At 51.1% G+C, this 17,287-nt stretch overlaps 1 protein-coding gene across 1 annotated transcript; it reads right to left on the bottom strand.

The window, feature by feature from the left end:
• Positions 1-511: 511 nt before the first annotated feature.
• FURIN (furin, paired basic amino acid cleaving enzyme) lies at positions 512-17,117 on the bottom strand. Its single transcript, XM_020965557.2, has 16 exons — positions 16,758-17,117; positions 12,241-12,592; positions 10,291-10,389; positions 9,524-9,619; positions 8,677-8,805; positions 8,334-8,410; positions 7,578-7,666; positions 6,682-6,854; positions 6,304-6,516; positions 5,575-5,675; positions 5,175-5,278; positions 4,943-5,060; positions 4,471-4,650; positions 3,827-3,951; positions 3,578-3,694; positions 512-3,137 (listed from the first exon to the last, which is right to left on the bottom strand). Exons 2-16 carry the CDS (start codon positions 12,409-12,411, stop codon positions 2,587-2,589), a joined length of 2,343 nt encoding a protein of 780 aa, XP_020821216.1. The 5' UTR covers positions 12,412-12,592; positions 16,758-17,117; the 3' UTR covers positions 512-2,586.
• Between the last annotated feature and the right edge of the window lie 170 nt (positions 17,118-17,287).

Below are 17,287 nucleotides of genomic sequence, written 5' to 3'. Positions count from 1 at the left end.
ACAGAAACCAAGAGGTAGAAAAGCTGGGCAGACAAGGCCCAGAGGCAGATGTCACAGTAAATTAAGGGACAGCATGCAGACAGGCCGGCTGCCTTGCAATGAAAAAGGGAAGAAGGTTCTTTAATGAAATGGGCATTGAGTGGTCGTGGGGAAAGAAAAGGAAGAGGACAGACAGTGGGGAATTTTGAGAAGTTTGGGAAGGCTCGCCTGGACTGATGCAGAATGAAGATAAACAATAAAGGAAGGGAAAGGAAAGCACTCAGAAGTCATTAGAATTCAGGTTGATGCAATGACCGATTTTGATTCCAGAGAACTGACAGTGAAACACATCTCTTTCCTTTTGTTAGAAGTGGCAGACTACAGGTTAGACAAGGGAGCCAGAGTTTAAGAGTAAAAGAAAACTAGATTGCCTGACCACTGGCCAGCTTCCCTGCCCCACTGACAGAAGTCTGGATTGATGGGTGAGTGCTGGGAAGAAACCTGGGTCAGAACATAAATGAAGAACAACTGGTTTTGCATAGTCTGCACATTTAATCACTTAAAAACCTCTAACATCATCTCGCGTCCATTAAATAGAACCCACCACACTGGGCCTGTTTAAATTACAAGAAAAATCACTGTGCACCAAACCTGGTATCATACAAAACCAGCCCGGGCTGGCCATGGGAGGACAATGGAGAGAAAGGATGGAAACACCAGGTGTGTTCCTGGCTGGGAGAGATGACTGCCTCTCACCCTGGTGGCTGGTTAACTCCTAAGGGATTGGGGAGAAAGAAAGGACTCCCAAGTGGGAGATGATTCTGATTGTCCTAATGGGGGGAAGGAGGGGGAGGTGCAAAAGGCACATCAGAAGAGGGAGATTGGGAGGTATGGGTGGGGGGAGGAAACTCAATAGGTCAGTGCTTTTTCCCATTAGGCACAGTGTGGGGAGGGGGTTGGCAAACCTTATGCCACTGCCTACCTACCCCCTCACTTTTCAGCCCTGGCACAAGGAGAAATGAATGACCCATGAGCCCTTGGCACTACCAATCATTGTTCTTAACACACACAAAAAATACTCCTTTCTCTCCTTCCACCCCATATAACCCCCTATCATCGATTCTCCCCCTGACCAATGCCCTGTCCTGAGCTCAATAACTCAGTTTTCCCACCAGGGCCAGGGAGGTGGGGAGGGGAACAGCAGGACAGACGGTGTGGGTGTTCCGGCTGCTACCCCAAGTTAAAAATACAAAAAAATCAGCATCTAAAGTGAAATCACAGAGTGAAAATATATCCTCGAACGGCCCCTGAGATCCCCACAGGGGAAAGCAGCATTGGTGGGGTGGGGAAAAACAGGTAGGATGGGGGGGAGGGTTCTGGGATGATCTCCCTCCCCTCCACCCAGGGGCTACAGAGCTGTGAGGGGGGACAGCCCAGAAAGCCCCGGGCTCAGAAAACAAGGAAAAAGTCCCTGGCTGTACAAGGGGCCTCTGGTCTCCCTGCACAGCAGGAGGGCAGGAAGAGGGATGGAACCGGACACAACCAGCTCTGCTTGTTGCTGGAGCTGTGCCCTGGCACCTGCTGCCAGCCTGGCTGAGTGGACGGTACTGAGCTCGCCTGGGCTTCTGGGAAGCAGTGCTGGAGGCACAAGGTGCAGAGATGTGTGCGAGAGGAATGGGGTGGTCCAGGAACACATACGGAGGCAGGGGTAAGGGAGGGTCCATCCATCCATACACATACATACATACATACATACATACATACATACATACATACACACACCCTTGAAAGCACCTGCCCTTCCTTGGTCCCTTCCTAGAACAATCACTTCTATGGCACAGGCCACCAAAGCCTGTGGCTTTGTGGGGAAGGACACAGGCTGGGATGGAAAATTGGAGGGAACAAGAACCCTTGGAGAGGTGTCCTCCAGTAATCCCAGACTCCCAGGCAGATGCCAGATAGCTGCCCGGTGCCTCCTGCTGGCTGGATTGGGACCATTATTGCTTTAGAAGGAACTGAAGCAGCTGGAAAGAGCCTGGGCCAGAGAGAAGCAGGAGGTACCCAAAGAATTATAAAAGGGAGGGTTGTGACAAAGAATCTACTTTCCCTCCCTTCTCTCCCCACACAAACCACCCTGCCACAGCAGCCTCATGCTAAGTACATCTGGAAACTGAAAAGGAGGGCAGTCACTGCCCCAATGTCTCATTTCCTCCTCCAACAAAGGTGGGTTTGGGGGTAGGGGAGGGATATGGCATAGCTCCCTAGGTGACAGGAAATGCCTTGAAGACTGACTCTGCTCCTGTGTTGACTAAGACTACCCCTTGTCCTCTGCCTCTTCTGCCCCAGAGCTTGTCCCACAGAAAAGCTGGTATGAGTCCCAGCCCTCTACCCCACTTTGGAGGTGGCAGGTTAGGATCTCAGAGCTCCCCAGCTAGCATGAGAGGGGAGTGCGCAGACTCTACCACTCCATACCCTCCCCTGGGCTGGGGGACCTGACCCAAGTCCCGATATAAAAAAATACTTTGGTGAATTAAAAAGTGCCCAAGGAGGGGAGTGGAAGGTGTGACCAGGAGAGTCAGATAAGGGGAGGAAAAGATCTGGTGCTCATCAAAGAGCACTCTGGTCCTTGATGAAAGCAGTCCTCTCGCCCCGGACCTCATCCTCATCAGACTCGGAAGGGCATTCCTCCTGCCAGGCGTCAGGGGGCAGCCCTTTGTAGGATATGATACCACTGTCCAATGAGTACACTTTGACCCCCCGAAAGCTGAAGCCGGAGCGTAGCTGAAGGATTAGGAAGACAATGATGAAAACCAAAACAATAAAGGCGCAGCTCAGGCCTGCAACAACTACAGGGAGGTGAGAAGGCAGCAGCCCTTCATTATGAGGGAGCTCTGGAGACTTGAAGCTGGCTTGCCTCTGCTGGGTGCAAGTCAACTCCACCAGGTCATAGTCAGAGAAGATGGGGCAGCTGAGGCAGTCTGTGGACTCGATCCCCTTGCAAGTGGCACAGGAAGGGTGGCAAGGGGAACAGACATTGGCATGGATGGGCTCCATATTGTTCTCTATGCCATACTGTGTGTTGACAGCTTGTGAGATGAATCCTTGGGGACAATGCCGCACACAGTTCTTCTGGTGAAGGGAAAATCCTTCTTCACACACTGGCAGAGAGGACAGAGAACCGTCAGATCACTGGGGTGTGGCCTAGATGAATTCTATACCCACAGAATGCCAAATCAAATCAATAAGCACTTATTAAATGCTGTGTGCAAGACATCACGTAAGGTGCTTGACACTTACTCCTGGGGGGGCCAAGTTCTCCCTATTGAAAATTGCCTCACCTTTTGATGTAACACAAAGCCCCAGTGGACTTTCCGGTATAGGATTAAGAACAGGAGACCTCCCCACTATACATATATCCCTACAGAGGGTTTGGTGTCAAGATGGCCAGAGTGCCTACCCTGATTTTACCAGAGCTTCCCCCAAGGGCCTGCTGCCTCTCAGAGGATGCTGTTTTTACATGGTATCAATACTGCTGGAACAGAGATTCAAGCCTATAAGCAAAGAGTTCAGTGGTTCCCTCTCCTGCCCCCAGACTCACCCACACAGGTTTGGCTGGAAGCTGGGGTCTTGCAGCCGATGCTTTCAGATGGTGTAGCGAGATCGGGCTCCTCAGTGGCTGTCCCATAGAGTACGAGGGTGAATTTGGTCAGCGTTCCTGTTTCCAGAACAGAAAGGGTTAATTAGTTCTTCCCCCAGTCACCATCATGGCCCCCCCTCCCTGCTTCCCAAGCCTCTCCACATGCTGCCACTCCCACTTTCCCCTGCTCCTGCCCAAGCCACTCCATACCGTAGTTGTTTGCTTCACTGGTGTTTTCGATTTCCAGGACCCAGTCCCCGGCAGGGTCCTCATCCCAGGAATGGGTAGTCATAAAGGCCCAGTCATTAAACCCATCAGCTGAGTAGTCATGAGGTCTTGGAGGTAGGGGACAACAAAAGAAATCAGGCTTCCTATGGGGTTCGACAGGGGTCCCTAACATCTTTTGTGGGGGTAAGGGGTTATTCTTCATTTGAAGTCTTATGATTACAGGAACACAGGGCCTCTCATTTTATGTAAGGAATCAGAGGCCCTGAAGTTATATGATTTGCCCAAGGAGACCCAGGTAGTAAAAAGGAAGAGCTAGAATTTGAACTCAGGTTTTCCAATTCCAAAATCCTAGTTCCCTTCCTACACTTTAAGGGGTCTAGGCAGGGGGTTGCTGAGAGGGAGGAAGGGCAGCAGCAGTCGTTTCCACCTACACTCCTCTCCTCTTGCTTCCATTGCTGGAGTTATGGCCTGTAGTCAATTAGGAAGGTCTGATGGATCTGTTGAGGGCCCCTGAGGTAAGGGATACCCTCCCAAAATCCCACTGGAAGCCTTGGGCTGAAAACTAGACATGGAAGTTCTACAGATATGAAATAAGGTTGTTTCCCAGGGAGGGAAATAGTCCGTACCTGGAAGCGAGCAAGGTAGAGCGGGTACCCATGGGGCTGACAAGGTAAATGGCCAGGTCCCCACGTCGATTGTAGGACAGGGTGAGTCGGGCCTGCGCGTGTTCTAGCCGATTGATATGATTTGCCTCTCCCTGGCAGGCAGTCACCTTCCTCCGCACCTCCAACCGTTTCCCTATGTCCCTGCCCAAAAGAGACAACAAACCTGTTATTCTTGCCCTAGCTCGAGATCATCTGGAGATACCCCTGTTGGGGCAGAGAGGATGAGGTCACAAAAGGATAGTTTGAAAAAGAGGAATCTTTCCAAAGGGTTTCTACAAGGGCATAATCTGAGTGCTAGCTCTTCTCAACTCTCTATAACTGTCCTACTCCAATGAGGGGAGATACCCACCCCCTCTCATGGCCCATCTTCTACTCGCACCCCTCCTTTCAACCTTCTGGGTCCCAGACTACCCCCTCGTGCCCTGCCCCTCACGTAGGCTCGGTGAGGATGTCAATGAGGCACTTGCGCTGTGGGCCAACTGTCGTCCAATTCCGGGCTAATGCCACCATGGCTCCTGCATCTAGGAGTCCATAACCATATGAATGGCTAACTGCAGAAAGAGAGGAGAGACATTTCATTGAAGTGGGATGGTGCTGAGCTAGCCTGATAAAAATCAGGTCCCATCTTTCTTCTCCCAGTCCCCCAAAACTTTCTCCCATCTCACCTCTGCGCCCGACACCATTAGTAGCCCAGTCATTAGCATTGAGATGAGCAGGCTTGGAGGTCTGGACCACCAGATGCTGCATGTCACGCCACGTCAGGTTCTTACTGCAGAGGGAGGGGAGAAGAGAGAGAAGTAGGGAGAAGAAAGGACTAAGACATTCCTTGAGGATACTGAGACATATGCAGGACATAATGAAAGGGCAAAGAGAACAGTAACCTGTAGCTCTCCCCAGTAAGCACAAGGCATCTGAGACTCAACCAGATCATGGAGAAAACTCTAAGGCTAGGCTGAATAAGCATATTGGAACTCCTGGAGATAGAGGGTTAACTGACCCAGGACTAACCCAAAGACTAGCTATGGAGAGTAAAACCACCCTCCCCTCTCTTAGCTCCATCCTTACTTGGCCTCCAGGGTGAGGGCAATGATGCCAGCTGCCAGGGGGGCAGAGGCAGAGGTGCCAGTGTGCGAATCCGTGCATTTTTGTCTCAGGTCTGTCGTGACCTATAGAGAGAAAAAAAAGGGCCTGATTCCAAGCAGTGTCAGGAGAGGAAAGAAACCTGGGCCAGCTAGGAGGTTTTATGGCATATGAGCTAGGGGGTCACTATGTCCTATCTTGGCCACTATTCTGCTGTGTGTCCTGACCCAGCGAAGTTATTTAGCCTCTCTGGGCCTCAGTCTTTCTGTGGAATGAGAGGGACAGACAAGACAGATGACTGCCAAGTTCAGCTCTTATATTCTACGGTTCAATGGTTTATGATTTCTGAGCTATTCCCACTCACCTGGTCTTAAGCTCTGACCTTCACTTCTAAAGCCTGAGCTAAAAGAGGAGTGGGGAAAATGGCTAGGGAGGATGAATACATGGCCGGAGAGCCCCATCACTGGCATACTGAGAAGAAGCAAAGATGGGGCCCACAGGGCATCTTCAGCCCTAAAGGGTGCTACAATTTCCCTAGGGTTTGGCTACCTCAACTGTGCCTTTTCAACCCATTCAGAGAGAGTAAGAGCTCTGCCTCTTAGAGGAAAGGAATTATGAGGGGCCAAAGAGCTCCCCATGATCTAAGTGCTCCTGGCAACCTTCAAGCCCTCCTGGGCTGTCCCGGATCCTCTGTGCCCAGAGCTCAGAACTCACAATCTGTTTCTCGTTCTGGTTGCCGCTGCTGTAGGTGGTGGCGAGGGTGGAGGAGCAGGCTTCACTGTACCAGGGCACATTACCAAACTGGGTTGTGCTGCTGATGGACAGGGTATAAATGCTGTTGGTGTAGCCATCACAGTTGCAGCTATCATGCTCCCGGCCCCCGTTGCCTGAGGCCCAGACGAAAATCGATCCTAGACCCCCACGGCCCTGTGAGAAATGAGAGACAGGTGAAGGGCAATTCCTATAGGAAAACCCATGTGTGGTGAGAGGTATAGATAAGGGCAGGCAGATGAGACTCCACTTTTCCCTTTGGTGGTCCATCTTTTTCCTTGTGCCTTACTATCAAGTGTCTCCTGTAATCCTAACCCTTACCTGGTTGACTCCCCGGGAGAACGCCTCCTCAGCCAAGCGGGCTGGCCCATCCACAGTTTTTCCATCATCCTCAGGGCCCCAGCTGGCACTGTAGATGTGTATGTGATTGGGATTTAGTCCTAGAGAACGTGCCTCCACTGCATCAGTCACCTCTCCATCTAGCATGCGCACACCTAGACGGCCAAGGGGAAGGAGAAGGTATAACATCTGCCCGTTCTCTGTCACAAGGTAAAGCCATTCAGGAACCTCATGTGCCCTTTTTGACACATGTCCATCTGTGGTGGCTCCAAGGACAGGGCTCAGGCCAGAACTTGGGCCTAACGGCAGCTAAAATGAGATCAGCAGGCCCAGAAGGAGAATTTAGAGCTGGAAGAGACCTAAGATGCTATATTTAGAAATAAGGAAACAGGCCCTGAGAGAAATCTTGCTAGATCATGGATTTAGAGCTGAAAGAGACCTTGGAGGTCATCTAGTTCAACCCTCCATTTTACAGATGTCACAACTGAGGCCCAGGGAAATTAGGTGACTTATCCGTCACAAGGGTAGTAACAGTGATGGCACATGGATTAGAAACCAGCTTTCCTGATGCAGGAAACGTTTAATGAAGAAGTCTGACAGAGTACTGTTGTGTGGCAGGTGGGAGAGGACACATTAAGGGCTTTCCTTCCAAGTATAAATCAAGTGACAGACAATTACAATGATGGGGAGAAATAAAGCTCTATCTCAGATGCAAGCCATCTAGGAGGTGTAAGAACGAATATAATAAAGGTCCTGGTTCCATTCATTCTCTCCTAAGCCAACAGAAGCTGCACAGGCCCAACGTGGTCCGATACTCAAGCTAAGGACAAGTTAAAGTGCCTGTCTGGGCTCCACTGCCCAGAAGATTTCAGACTCACCTCCAATTCGGGCATTGTAGGCAACACCAACACCACAAATTCCATTGTTGGCCACAGCAGCCACCTCACCAGCACATCGGGTGCCATGCCTGAAGATGCCAAGGGGAAGAGTATTACAGAAAGAGTACAGAGTAGGGGGAAATCACAATATTACCTTCTTTCTCAGAAGGGCTTGGTCTGTGGACTAAGAAGGAAACCCCTAAATTAGGACAAATTCCTCTAATCTCTCTTCCCAACTTCTCTACCTTCTAAGAACTTCACTGTTATTTCCCTTCCTCTGCCTAGGGACAGATCTATTCTTAACCAATAATTAACTGCTTTCTCCAGTCCCTCATTTGGCCCTTTGGTCCATGAAGTCAAAGTATGCTTTCATGGTCTGATCTGGCGGTATGCCTTAACATGACTAACAGAAGATTTTAAGCCCACTTCAACTGCATAGGCTATAAATATTTGTTCTGATTTGGCCCAACATCGCCCAAGGTTACAGACCTATGCATTCCTAGCCATTAGTCCTAACTTCAGACTCCTGAGATAGCTGCCAAGTATGTTCCTGGCTCAGGCTGGAAGAACAGAGAAAGGTAGAGCAACAGTATGGGTGGAATTATGGACTATCATGAAAGGAACTATTTCTCTGGCCCTTCCCTAAAGGGTCCTTCACGGTAGGTACCTGCTTTCTATCTCCTCCCCATTTAGCTAAGCCTATTCCTTTCTTGTCCTTGGGAGTTCTGAACCCCATCCTTTGGCCCTCAGTGTTACCTGTTGTCATTCATCTGCGTGTAACGAGGCTGGGGGTCTGGGTCCTGGTCGTTGACGTCAAAGCTGGCGCCAGGATCCTGGGAGGGAACAAGCCTTTCAGAAGCTACACTAGGAAGGGATAGCTCCTGTCTTGCCCAAGAGGTGCCCAGTGGTGGTCGTGCACAAATCCTAGACTCCTGAACAAAACTCCTGATAACTTTGGCTGCCAGAAATCCCACCCTGGTGAGTAGAGCCCTGCCTAGATTGGTGAGTGGCTACGTCTGTGGTGCCAAGCCTTCCCCAGAAGTCATGGGTCCTGGTTACCCGTCTTCAAGGTGCCTCCCCACTCCAAGGGGTGACTCACATAGTTGCCCTCCAGATCAGGATGGTTCTTCTCAATGCCATCATCCAGGATGGAAACCACAATGCCACGGCCAGTGTAGCCTTGGGACCAGGCCCCTCGAACATTCAAGTCTCGCTGATTCATGCCATACTGCAGAGACACCCAGAATGGCTCAGCACATATCCAGACACCTATCAGAAGTCACTCACCACCACCCCAAACCCCACATCCCAGATGTCTAGTGACCCTGCAGAGCTCACCGACACTCTCCTGGCCTTCCTGTGGTGATGGTCAGCAAGGCCAACTTTACAAGGAGATGAAATAGATGGTATAATTTGAGGGGTTCCTGAAAAGTTCCTACCTTCCAAGTATTCCCCAATAGCTATCGTTGTGCCCAAAATTCTGTCATTAGTATTACTTTTCTGGGTCTTTAAGAATACCCTAAAAAATACAAATGCCCTTGGGAAGGTTAATATTTTAAGCTTTTAAAACCTGTTATCAAGTTACAAGAATCAGAAGGGTGAGTTAACAATTACTGGAGACTAAGATGAGGAATGATTGGGGTGGGGGTGGGGCCCTGAGGAGGGAAGAGAAGGGCAGTGGAAATGGCACCAAAGAAACAATTTTGTTGAGGCTAGGCCCCATTGGTAGAGGATTACTACAGCAAAAACTATAGTAACGATTAGCCAGACCAGGTCAAAACAGAGAGCCAAAGGTGGCAAAAAAGGAGCTGAGGATTAGCATGGAGGGGGCACCTAAGGGCATGGCAAAGGACAAAACGTTTACAGGTGACAGGTTTGTCCCAAAGCTCCCCCAGCTGGGGCGCTGGAGGTCAGATCCTGTACAGAATCCCACGATCTCTACATACCAGGTACCACTGCTGGGGAAACTTGGGGTCAGTGGGCTCCATGAAGATGTCCCGCTTCTTCCGACGCTTTGCCACTTGTTGCTCCAGCCACTGCACCTGGAGCAAAGAGTTAAGGGGAGAAGACATGGTGTGGGTTGAGGGGGGAAGGCTAGGAACGAAGGGAAAAGGTGAAGGAAAGGCCACCTCATTAAGGTGTTAGGCACAGTAGTAGATAAGCTCCCAATGTAAGTTCAAGATTCCCTTGCCATACGGGCCCTGTTTGTACTAACACACATACACATCCACCCTACAAAGGTGTCAAATATTTTACATCTGTAGTGCATTAGATTAATATTTTGTTTTTTGAAATTTGCAATATTCTTTGAGATAAGTAGAGACAACTTGGAGTGCAATTAAATCAATAATAGGGAATTATGTCCCCAGAGTCCAAGTTTCCTGCCTCATACAACACAGGCTCCTTCCTTCTAACCCCCCCCTCAATTTCCTTTTCCCCTTCCCCCCCCCACAACAAAGGCCAAGGTTTCTGCCATAAAACTACAGGCTCTGCTGCAAGCATCCTGAGCCAGGCTGAAATGCTACATCAGTAGCATCAGTGTAAAGTTTGTGCAACTGGGCCAAAGACTGCCACATTACGCAAAAGGGAAGGTACTACTGGAGCAGAGGCAGGTTGGACCTAGGGCCCTCTCATCTTCCTATCAGGTATAACCCCTGGCTCAATCATCAACAAGCCTCTCCCTCAAAGGGAGGAAAGAAAGGGCTGCACTTACTTTGGGTTCCCTCTGTAGGCGGCTGTGACGTGGGCGGTGGGGTGATAGCGACCGTTTCACTACTGCCCGATGCCAGAAGTGGTAATAGTCCCCAAAAATCTGAAATCAGGCAAGAGTGACTGAGTCAGCATTCCACCAGGGGTAGACATGAGCTTTTGGCCTATTAATCTTCAGGAATGAGCAGAAGGGACTAAACCTACTGGTAGAGAGAAACTAAGGCAACAGCAAGCATGTAGAGCGTGGCCAGTTAGGAAGTCCGGGGAAGCTCTTCCGTGGTTCTTTCCTTCCCTCTCAGAGACAGCTCTCAATGTTGCTTTTCAACCTTTGGGCAGGTAAGACTATTCTAGGGCCTCTTTTTCATTTAATCTGTACCACCACATGCAAAAAAATATTTAATTTTTCCTTTTGAGCAATCTAGGATTAATGGAAAACAATTCTTCACCCTTTCTCTTGTTGCTCCTGGGCACAGTTTAACCCTCTACCGAAGGGCACTGAGTTTAAGAGAGCATATTAGTGCTCCCCTGGGACAACCTGGGAAACTCAGCTCTTAGAAATGGTTTTGTTTTGTAGCCCAGATGTGGGAAAATCTAGGGAACTAGGGCATGAAGGGCTCACAGCCTCACCTCCCAGAGATAAATACAGGGCAAATGCCACTACTATAAGAACTAAAAACGTTCACATTCTTTTTACTGAAATTTCATTGTACCAAATATTGTTTGAATTAGGTCCGAAAGTCTCAATCATACAGAAATTTTAAGGTGATAAGTCTATGCTTGGCTATTCTGAAGTTTGAATCTTGTTTCATACCAAGTTCTCTTTCCCTTGACCCTATTCGTTCTTAAAAACATTCCTACACTCCTAGCAGCAGCCCTCATTGCAAAGCAATCACCATCTGAGAGGAGGCAGATGGTGTGGAGAGAGAGGTAGAGAGAGTGAGTGTGTGAGTGAGTGAGTGAGTGAGTGTGTGTGTGTGTGTGTGTGTGTGTGTGTGTGTGTGTGTGTGTATGCTCGCGCTTCAGGAGAGGCAGTGGTGACACAACAGGGAGAAGGCTAGACTTGGAGTCGGCAGATTTGGGTCCAAATCTCAGCTCCAGCAATCACTGGTGATATGTAAACATGAGCAAGTTACTTCACCTCAGTTTCCTCATCTATAAAATGGGCATGATATTTATACTACCTCCCTCAAGGGTAACTGGATAAATAACTGTGCAAACTTTAAAGTGCCACACAAAAGTGAGCTCTTGTTCTGTTTTGATCCTGGTCTCATTCCTAGATAACTTCTGTGGTCTGAGAGCTGGAGGATACAAGTTCTTCTGTTCTGGCTTAGGGACACTATAAGTAAGCCCTTGCCCCCTTTTCCTAGCCAGGAAACATTGGGTACCCTGAAGCATCTGAGAGATTTGGAACTCTCTGTCATCCAAAAGGGCAACAGCTAAAGAGGCCGAATGATGCCAGGCTAAGGAAAGGACAGCCACAGCTAATTTTCACAAAATGCTAAACAAAAGTCACACCACTCCTACTCTGGAGGCCAAACAGGAACTGGGACTTCCTGCCACATGGGCAAGGGTCAGAGTCTTGCTGACCATCCCAAAGCAAGGAACTCTGCCCAGCCCCTGGAGAGAAGTACCTACCTTCCTCTGCTCCCAGGCCACTGTTTCCTACAATGCCTGAGGTCCCCTGAAGCTCTAGGCCTGTTTCACCCTGAGCTCCCCTCTTCTACTTATTTTCCCAAATATCAGTAGCATGATTTTGCACAGGAATAAAATAACAGTCTCTCCCTCAATGAAGTTTGATAAGTAGGTACCAGAGAGCCTAGCCTGGCTGGTCATTCCTCTGACCCATTAGCTGAAAGAACCCTTGAGAAATACAACTTACCCTCTCCCCTCACCCTTCCAGGAACTCTCTTCCCAAGGCTGACCCTACTGAAGGGCAATGGAGCTAAACACTCACCGGTCCCAGGTTGAGGAATCCATGCTTTCGGGCCACTCTGTCTGCTTCAGTTAGGCCCCCTGGGATAAACACTGCCCAGGTGTTGGTGTAAACCTTCTGGGTGAGGACCTCTCCAACCAACAGAATCAAAGCTGCCACTACAGTCCACTGCAACCAGGGCCTCAGCTCCATGGGGTGGGCGGGCAGAGCCCGGGGAATCCCACTTCCCTCTTATATGTTCAGTGCCTGTGCCTGGTCAGAATGGCTTTGGTCCCAGGCTCTTGCTCGGTGTGCTGAGCCCTGGGGTGGGTGGGTGGGGGCATGTGGCCAAGCCAAGGAGGGCCAGATGGAGCAGGACTCAGGGCCACTAGCTCTGTTAAACAATGGAAAAGAAGGAAATTAATTCATTTGAGCTGTGCCTTGCAAGACAGAGTTGCTCCCTCCCTCATCATACTTTTGCCCTAAAAAGTGCTTTTGCAAAAAAATTGCCTCCTCCAGAGAAACTTGGCAATCTATTTCCATCCCTCCAGCACCAAGGTCTCTTGTGGGACAGCACATGACTGACCCCACCACATGACAACACAAACCCTCAGTTCTTACACTCGGTATGCTGTGCAACAGAAGTGTGTGTGGAAAAAAATCCAGACTGACTCACTCAAGATTGGTTCCCACCAGGAAAATCAACACGGGCCCAACGAGCTCAATTCTACATCCCTGCTCTGTCTGGTCTATATGTATAGTTGGAGTGAGTTGTTAGCATATGAAAGACAAACATCAGAGGACAGGATGAATCTTGCTTGGGTCTAGGACTTTCTGCCACTTGTGTCAAATGGACACACAAGAGCTTTATTTCCGCTAGTGTAAATATGAACAGCGTTCCCTAGGCTGGGAGTATCCCTTTCCCTCTGGGTTAAATCCAGGGACGTTCAACAGCTAGCCTAGAAATGAAGAAGGCCTGGGGTCTCTTCTGCTAATTGATCCTGTGGTTTCCCTTTAGGGCACCACCTTCTCCAACTGTCCCTGATTAGCTTGGGGGGCGGCTACTATCTCAGCCGTGCCCACAATAGGAGACCCGCCAGCATGCTAAAGCTGGGTGGCATCAGCACCCCCACGCACAAAAGTACATACACCATGTCTTACGTAACCTAAGCCACAGGCTGCCCAGGCAAACAGCCTGCTAAGCCAAGGAGCTAAGGTGAGGCAAGAAATCAATAGGCTGTGTGTTGCCTCTCCTCCTCCCTCAGCAAACAAACAACGGGACTGTTCTGCCCACATTCACATAACTGTCCCTTACACGGGCCCCCAACCCTACAAGAAACCACACCGAGCCAATTCCTGAGCTAAAAATGTACTCATAGAAGTCTGGAGGAAATGCAGAGTTGTGACACCACTTAGGACTCAGCATGCTAGCCTAAGGAAGGCTGCTGTGTTCATGTATGTGTAGTTTCTCAAGGTGAAAACTGGTCCTTTTTGAGGCTCCTGGTTATATCTCTCTCACTAGCTTGGGGCTCCACATTCATAGCACCACTGAACTACAAGAAGACTTTTAATGGTGGGCCCAAGCTTTGAAAGCGATACCTTAACCTGGCAAAAAGAAAACCAGAGAGCACCTCACCTCTGAAACAGACTTCTGTCTAGCACTCCAAGACATAACGAGACAGGACTTACAACCAGGGTTCCCCAAGTCACAGCTAAGGGAGCAGTGGATGCTGTTCCCTAAGGGTTTCGTGGATGGAGCACTAGGCCGACAGTCCAGAAGACCTGACTTCAAATTGGCCCTTAAGACACTTATTGTCTGTGTGACCCTGGGTGATTCACTTAACTTGTTTGCCTCAGTTTCCTCATTTGTAAAATGAAGAAAATAAGAGAGCTACCTCACCAGATTGTGTCAAGGATCAAATGAGATTATGTGTAAAGTACTTTGCAAACCAAGTGGAAAATAAGGAGTCTTATGTCAATACTAAGTAGAATATGTCCAGGGTCGGCCACACCCCTTTGCCAGTCCTGTCCACAGTCTCCAAGCAGGAAGTGGCACCCTCCCCCTCATCTATATAGCCAGAATTCTACATACCACACTCCAGACTCTAGTGGGCTGCCATGCACACATACAACCACCACCTGTACTTCCAGGATATTTTCAGTTTATACCAAAATAACTTGACAGCTGATAGTTGCATCCATCCACTGTCTTCCCCCTCCCAATCCTCTCCCAACACCAAAGAGCACAATCTCTTCACAGGGAGGGGCTGAGGGAGGAATTGCCCTCAAGATACCACAGAATGCCAAGAATGGCTGGAAGTAAGGAGAAGTCAGACTTTTCCACATGTATTTACTCAAGGACCTCAGCCTTTACAAAAATGCCAGGAACCTGCAGGGGCTAAACTGCAGCCCAAGCCTAAAACTGGCTCAATAAAGCTGGTTTCCGATCTCTGTGGGATCAAGCAGCAGCTGCCTGATGTTAAAGGTGATTAACCAACTATTTAATTACCCTGCACAGGCCTTGCAGCTCTGAGGGGAAGCAGGTTTGAAGTTGAACAAAAACATTTTTCCTCTTTCCCAGTCCATGTACCCTCTTCCTCCTTCCCCTAAAGCATTTGCCTCCCCTAGTAAATGAGCAAGGATGTCACCGGCCTCTGGTCAAAAGGAATACTCCTTACAAAGACCTCTGCCTTAAGAAAGACCATCAAGCTTGCATCTTAGTTGGCCTGAATGGAAGCTGAGGGAGCCAAAACTTTAAACAATGGGCTTCCCCACCACCCCCACCCTAGACACTCTGACTCACCCACCAAGTTCTAACTCGTCTACAACTGAGGCTGTTTCTCCATTGAGATACAAATGAGCCCCTCACACTCACACACACACACACACACACACACACACACACACACACACACACACACACACACACACAAAACTTGGCACTCAGACTCTCACCACTTCAAGGAAGCTGTTTGTGCTGGGGTCTAAAAGGGTTTTGGAGATTACTAGTCAGTCTCCTGTCCCTTCTAATCCCGATTAGTAAAGTGGCCCGGTGAAAACCTGGAATTGCAAAGCACTCAGTGATTTTCCAAGCAAGGATCCCTATAAGGTAGGGTTCCTCCCAGCCACATAATAGTGTGGATGAGACACCGACAAAGCAGTGTGACAAAACTCAGTATCATACTGGAAACCCGATCCACTTCTTTTCAGCTAGGTAAAGACATGCCAGGCACACTTAGGAGGCCTGAAGGTGGGTGTTATCGTGGACTCTGGACTACACAAAGCTACCCAACAAAATCCAGACCCTCTCCTTCCCCCCAGTCCTTGATCCTTGCTCCATGCCATCCATCTGACCAGTTTCAGGTGCTTTCCCCAGAAACCACTTTTCCTCCTCTCTTCAATGGAGAGGGGGAGGGGGAAGGGGAGAAGCTGCGAGCGGGGGCTGGAGAAGGAAATTTCAACTACCTTATGTGCTCTCTTCCCATCTGCCCGACATTTGTAAATGCTGGAGAATGCAGCAGGCATCTAGCTCTGGAACTGGCCTAGCTCAAAGATGCCAGCCACTTGGGGAGGTGGGGATCCCTAGCTTGAGGTTTGGACTCCTATACCGAAGAACTGCCTAGGTCCGTGCTCAGAGCTGTCCAGCCCGACAACCTCAATTTCCTCGCCTCCCGTCCTCCCCAAGACTCTCACGAGTGCCAAACATTTTCAGAGGCAGAGGAGGGTAGGCCTCTATGAGGTAACCCTGGAGATCGGGTCTCAAAAAACAGGAGCCAAAGCTCGTACGGCCATACCACACAGAAGCACCACCTCGATTCTCTCTCCCCCCACACAGGTAGGGGAACCAGAGTGACGGCTCTGGGCTAAGAACAATGCATTCAGTATCAAAAGCCGGCTCTCCCCCTTCCACAGCTGGGAAACCCTGTCCCTTCCTGGTTGGGGAGTGGGAGCGAGAGCAACCATCCCCAGGGAGGGTGGAGGCTGGAGGAACCCAAGCTCCTTCTGGACTTAGTCCCCTGGATCCAGTAACCAGTAGGGGCCAGACATGCACTTCCTGGGGTCAGAGTTGGTCTATATGGTCCCTAGTGGAAAAGTACTAGAGTGGGCAGCAACTGAGAAGGACCCCTCCCCAGGAAGGATTTTCCACCGCAGGCAGGGCTTAGGGGTGCTTTTCTCCCTCACCCCAACCCACCCCCCCAGTCCCTCTTCTCTGTGGGGAGGGGAAGGTCTGGAGGTGGCTCACCGACAAAAGACTGGGCAAGGGTCACCTAGTGCGGACTACACTGGAGCCAAGCAAGGTCCCTGCTGGTCTCCTGACCTCTCAGAATCTGGGGGCTCCCGTTCGAGCCCCCCTTCCACAGACGACCACCCCCCAAGACCCAGCCTGCTCACCCTCTTCCCCGCCGCTGCCCAGGCCGTGGCCGGAGTCAGGGAGCCCCCTCCCCACACTCGACCTCGCGCAACCCCGAGCGCCCAGCCCCGGGAGAGGTGGCCCGGGCCCGGCTCGGGCTCGGGGCCGGGCCCCGGCTCTCGGGCGCTGGACACGGTTCGCGGCTTACCCCAGGGAGCTCGGGCTGCGGAAACTTTTCCGGGTGGGAGCACAGGGCGCAGGGCCCCGGCCCGCCGTGCACGAAGCCCCAGGCGGTGACGGCGGCGGCGGCCTCGGCTCGGGCTCCGGCGCCCGGGTCCGTCTCGGCGGCGCTGGAGCAGCGGCGCCTCGCGGGGAAGCTCAGCGCCTCGGCGGCGGCGGCGGCGGCGGTGGCTCCAGCCCGCGACGCTGGCTCCGGGCTCGGCCCGAGCAGGGGCCGGGCTCGCAGGCAGGGAGGACTGCAAGGGCCGCCCGGCCGCGGCAGCCGTGCTTGTTTACTCGGGCCGCTGTCAGCAGCGGCGGCAGCGGCTGCGGCTCCGGCTCCGGCTCGAGCTCCTCCTCCTCCGCTGGGCCGCCGCGCCCGCCCCTCCCCCTGCGCCCCGCGACGCCTCCGCTCCGCGCAGCGGCGCGCAGCTCCGGCCCGGCCCGGCCCGGCCTGCGGGCTCCCCGTGCTCCCGGCCTGGCCCGGCCCGGCCTGCCCCCGAGCGCCCGGCCAGAGCC

This window comes from Phascolarctos cinereus, unplaced genomic scaffold, assembly GCF_003287225.1.
Source record: "Phascolarctos cinereus isolate Bilbo 61053 unplaced genomic scaffold, phaCin_HiC Scaffold_3;HRSCAF=262, whole genome shotgun sequence".
NCBI lineage: Eukaryota > Metazoa > Chordata > Mammalia > Diprotodontia > Phascolarctidae > Phascolarctos > Phascolarctos cinereus.
This window is presented reverse-complemented; position numbering and strand designations above follow the sequence as displayed.

Coding starts and splice junctions, on each gene's coding strand:
- FURIN (XM_020965557.2), bottom strand. CDS start 12,411: ATGGAGCTGAGGCCCTGGTTGCAGTGGACTGTAGTGGCAGCTTTGATT. Junction 10,390..12,240: donor GATTCCTCAACCTGGGACCG/GTGAGTGTTTAG, acceptor GCCTGATTTCAG/ATTTTTGGGGACTATTACCA. Junction 6,855..7,577: donor CTACAATGCCCGAATTGGAG/GTGAGTCTGAAA, acceptor TTGGCCGTCTAG/GTGTGCGCATGCTAGATGGA.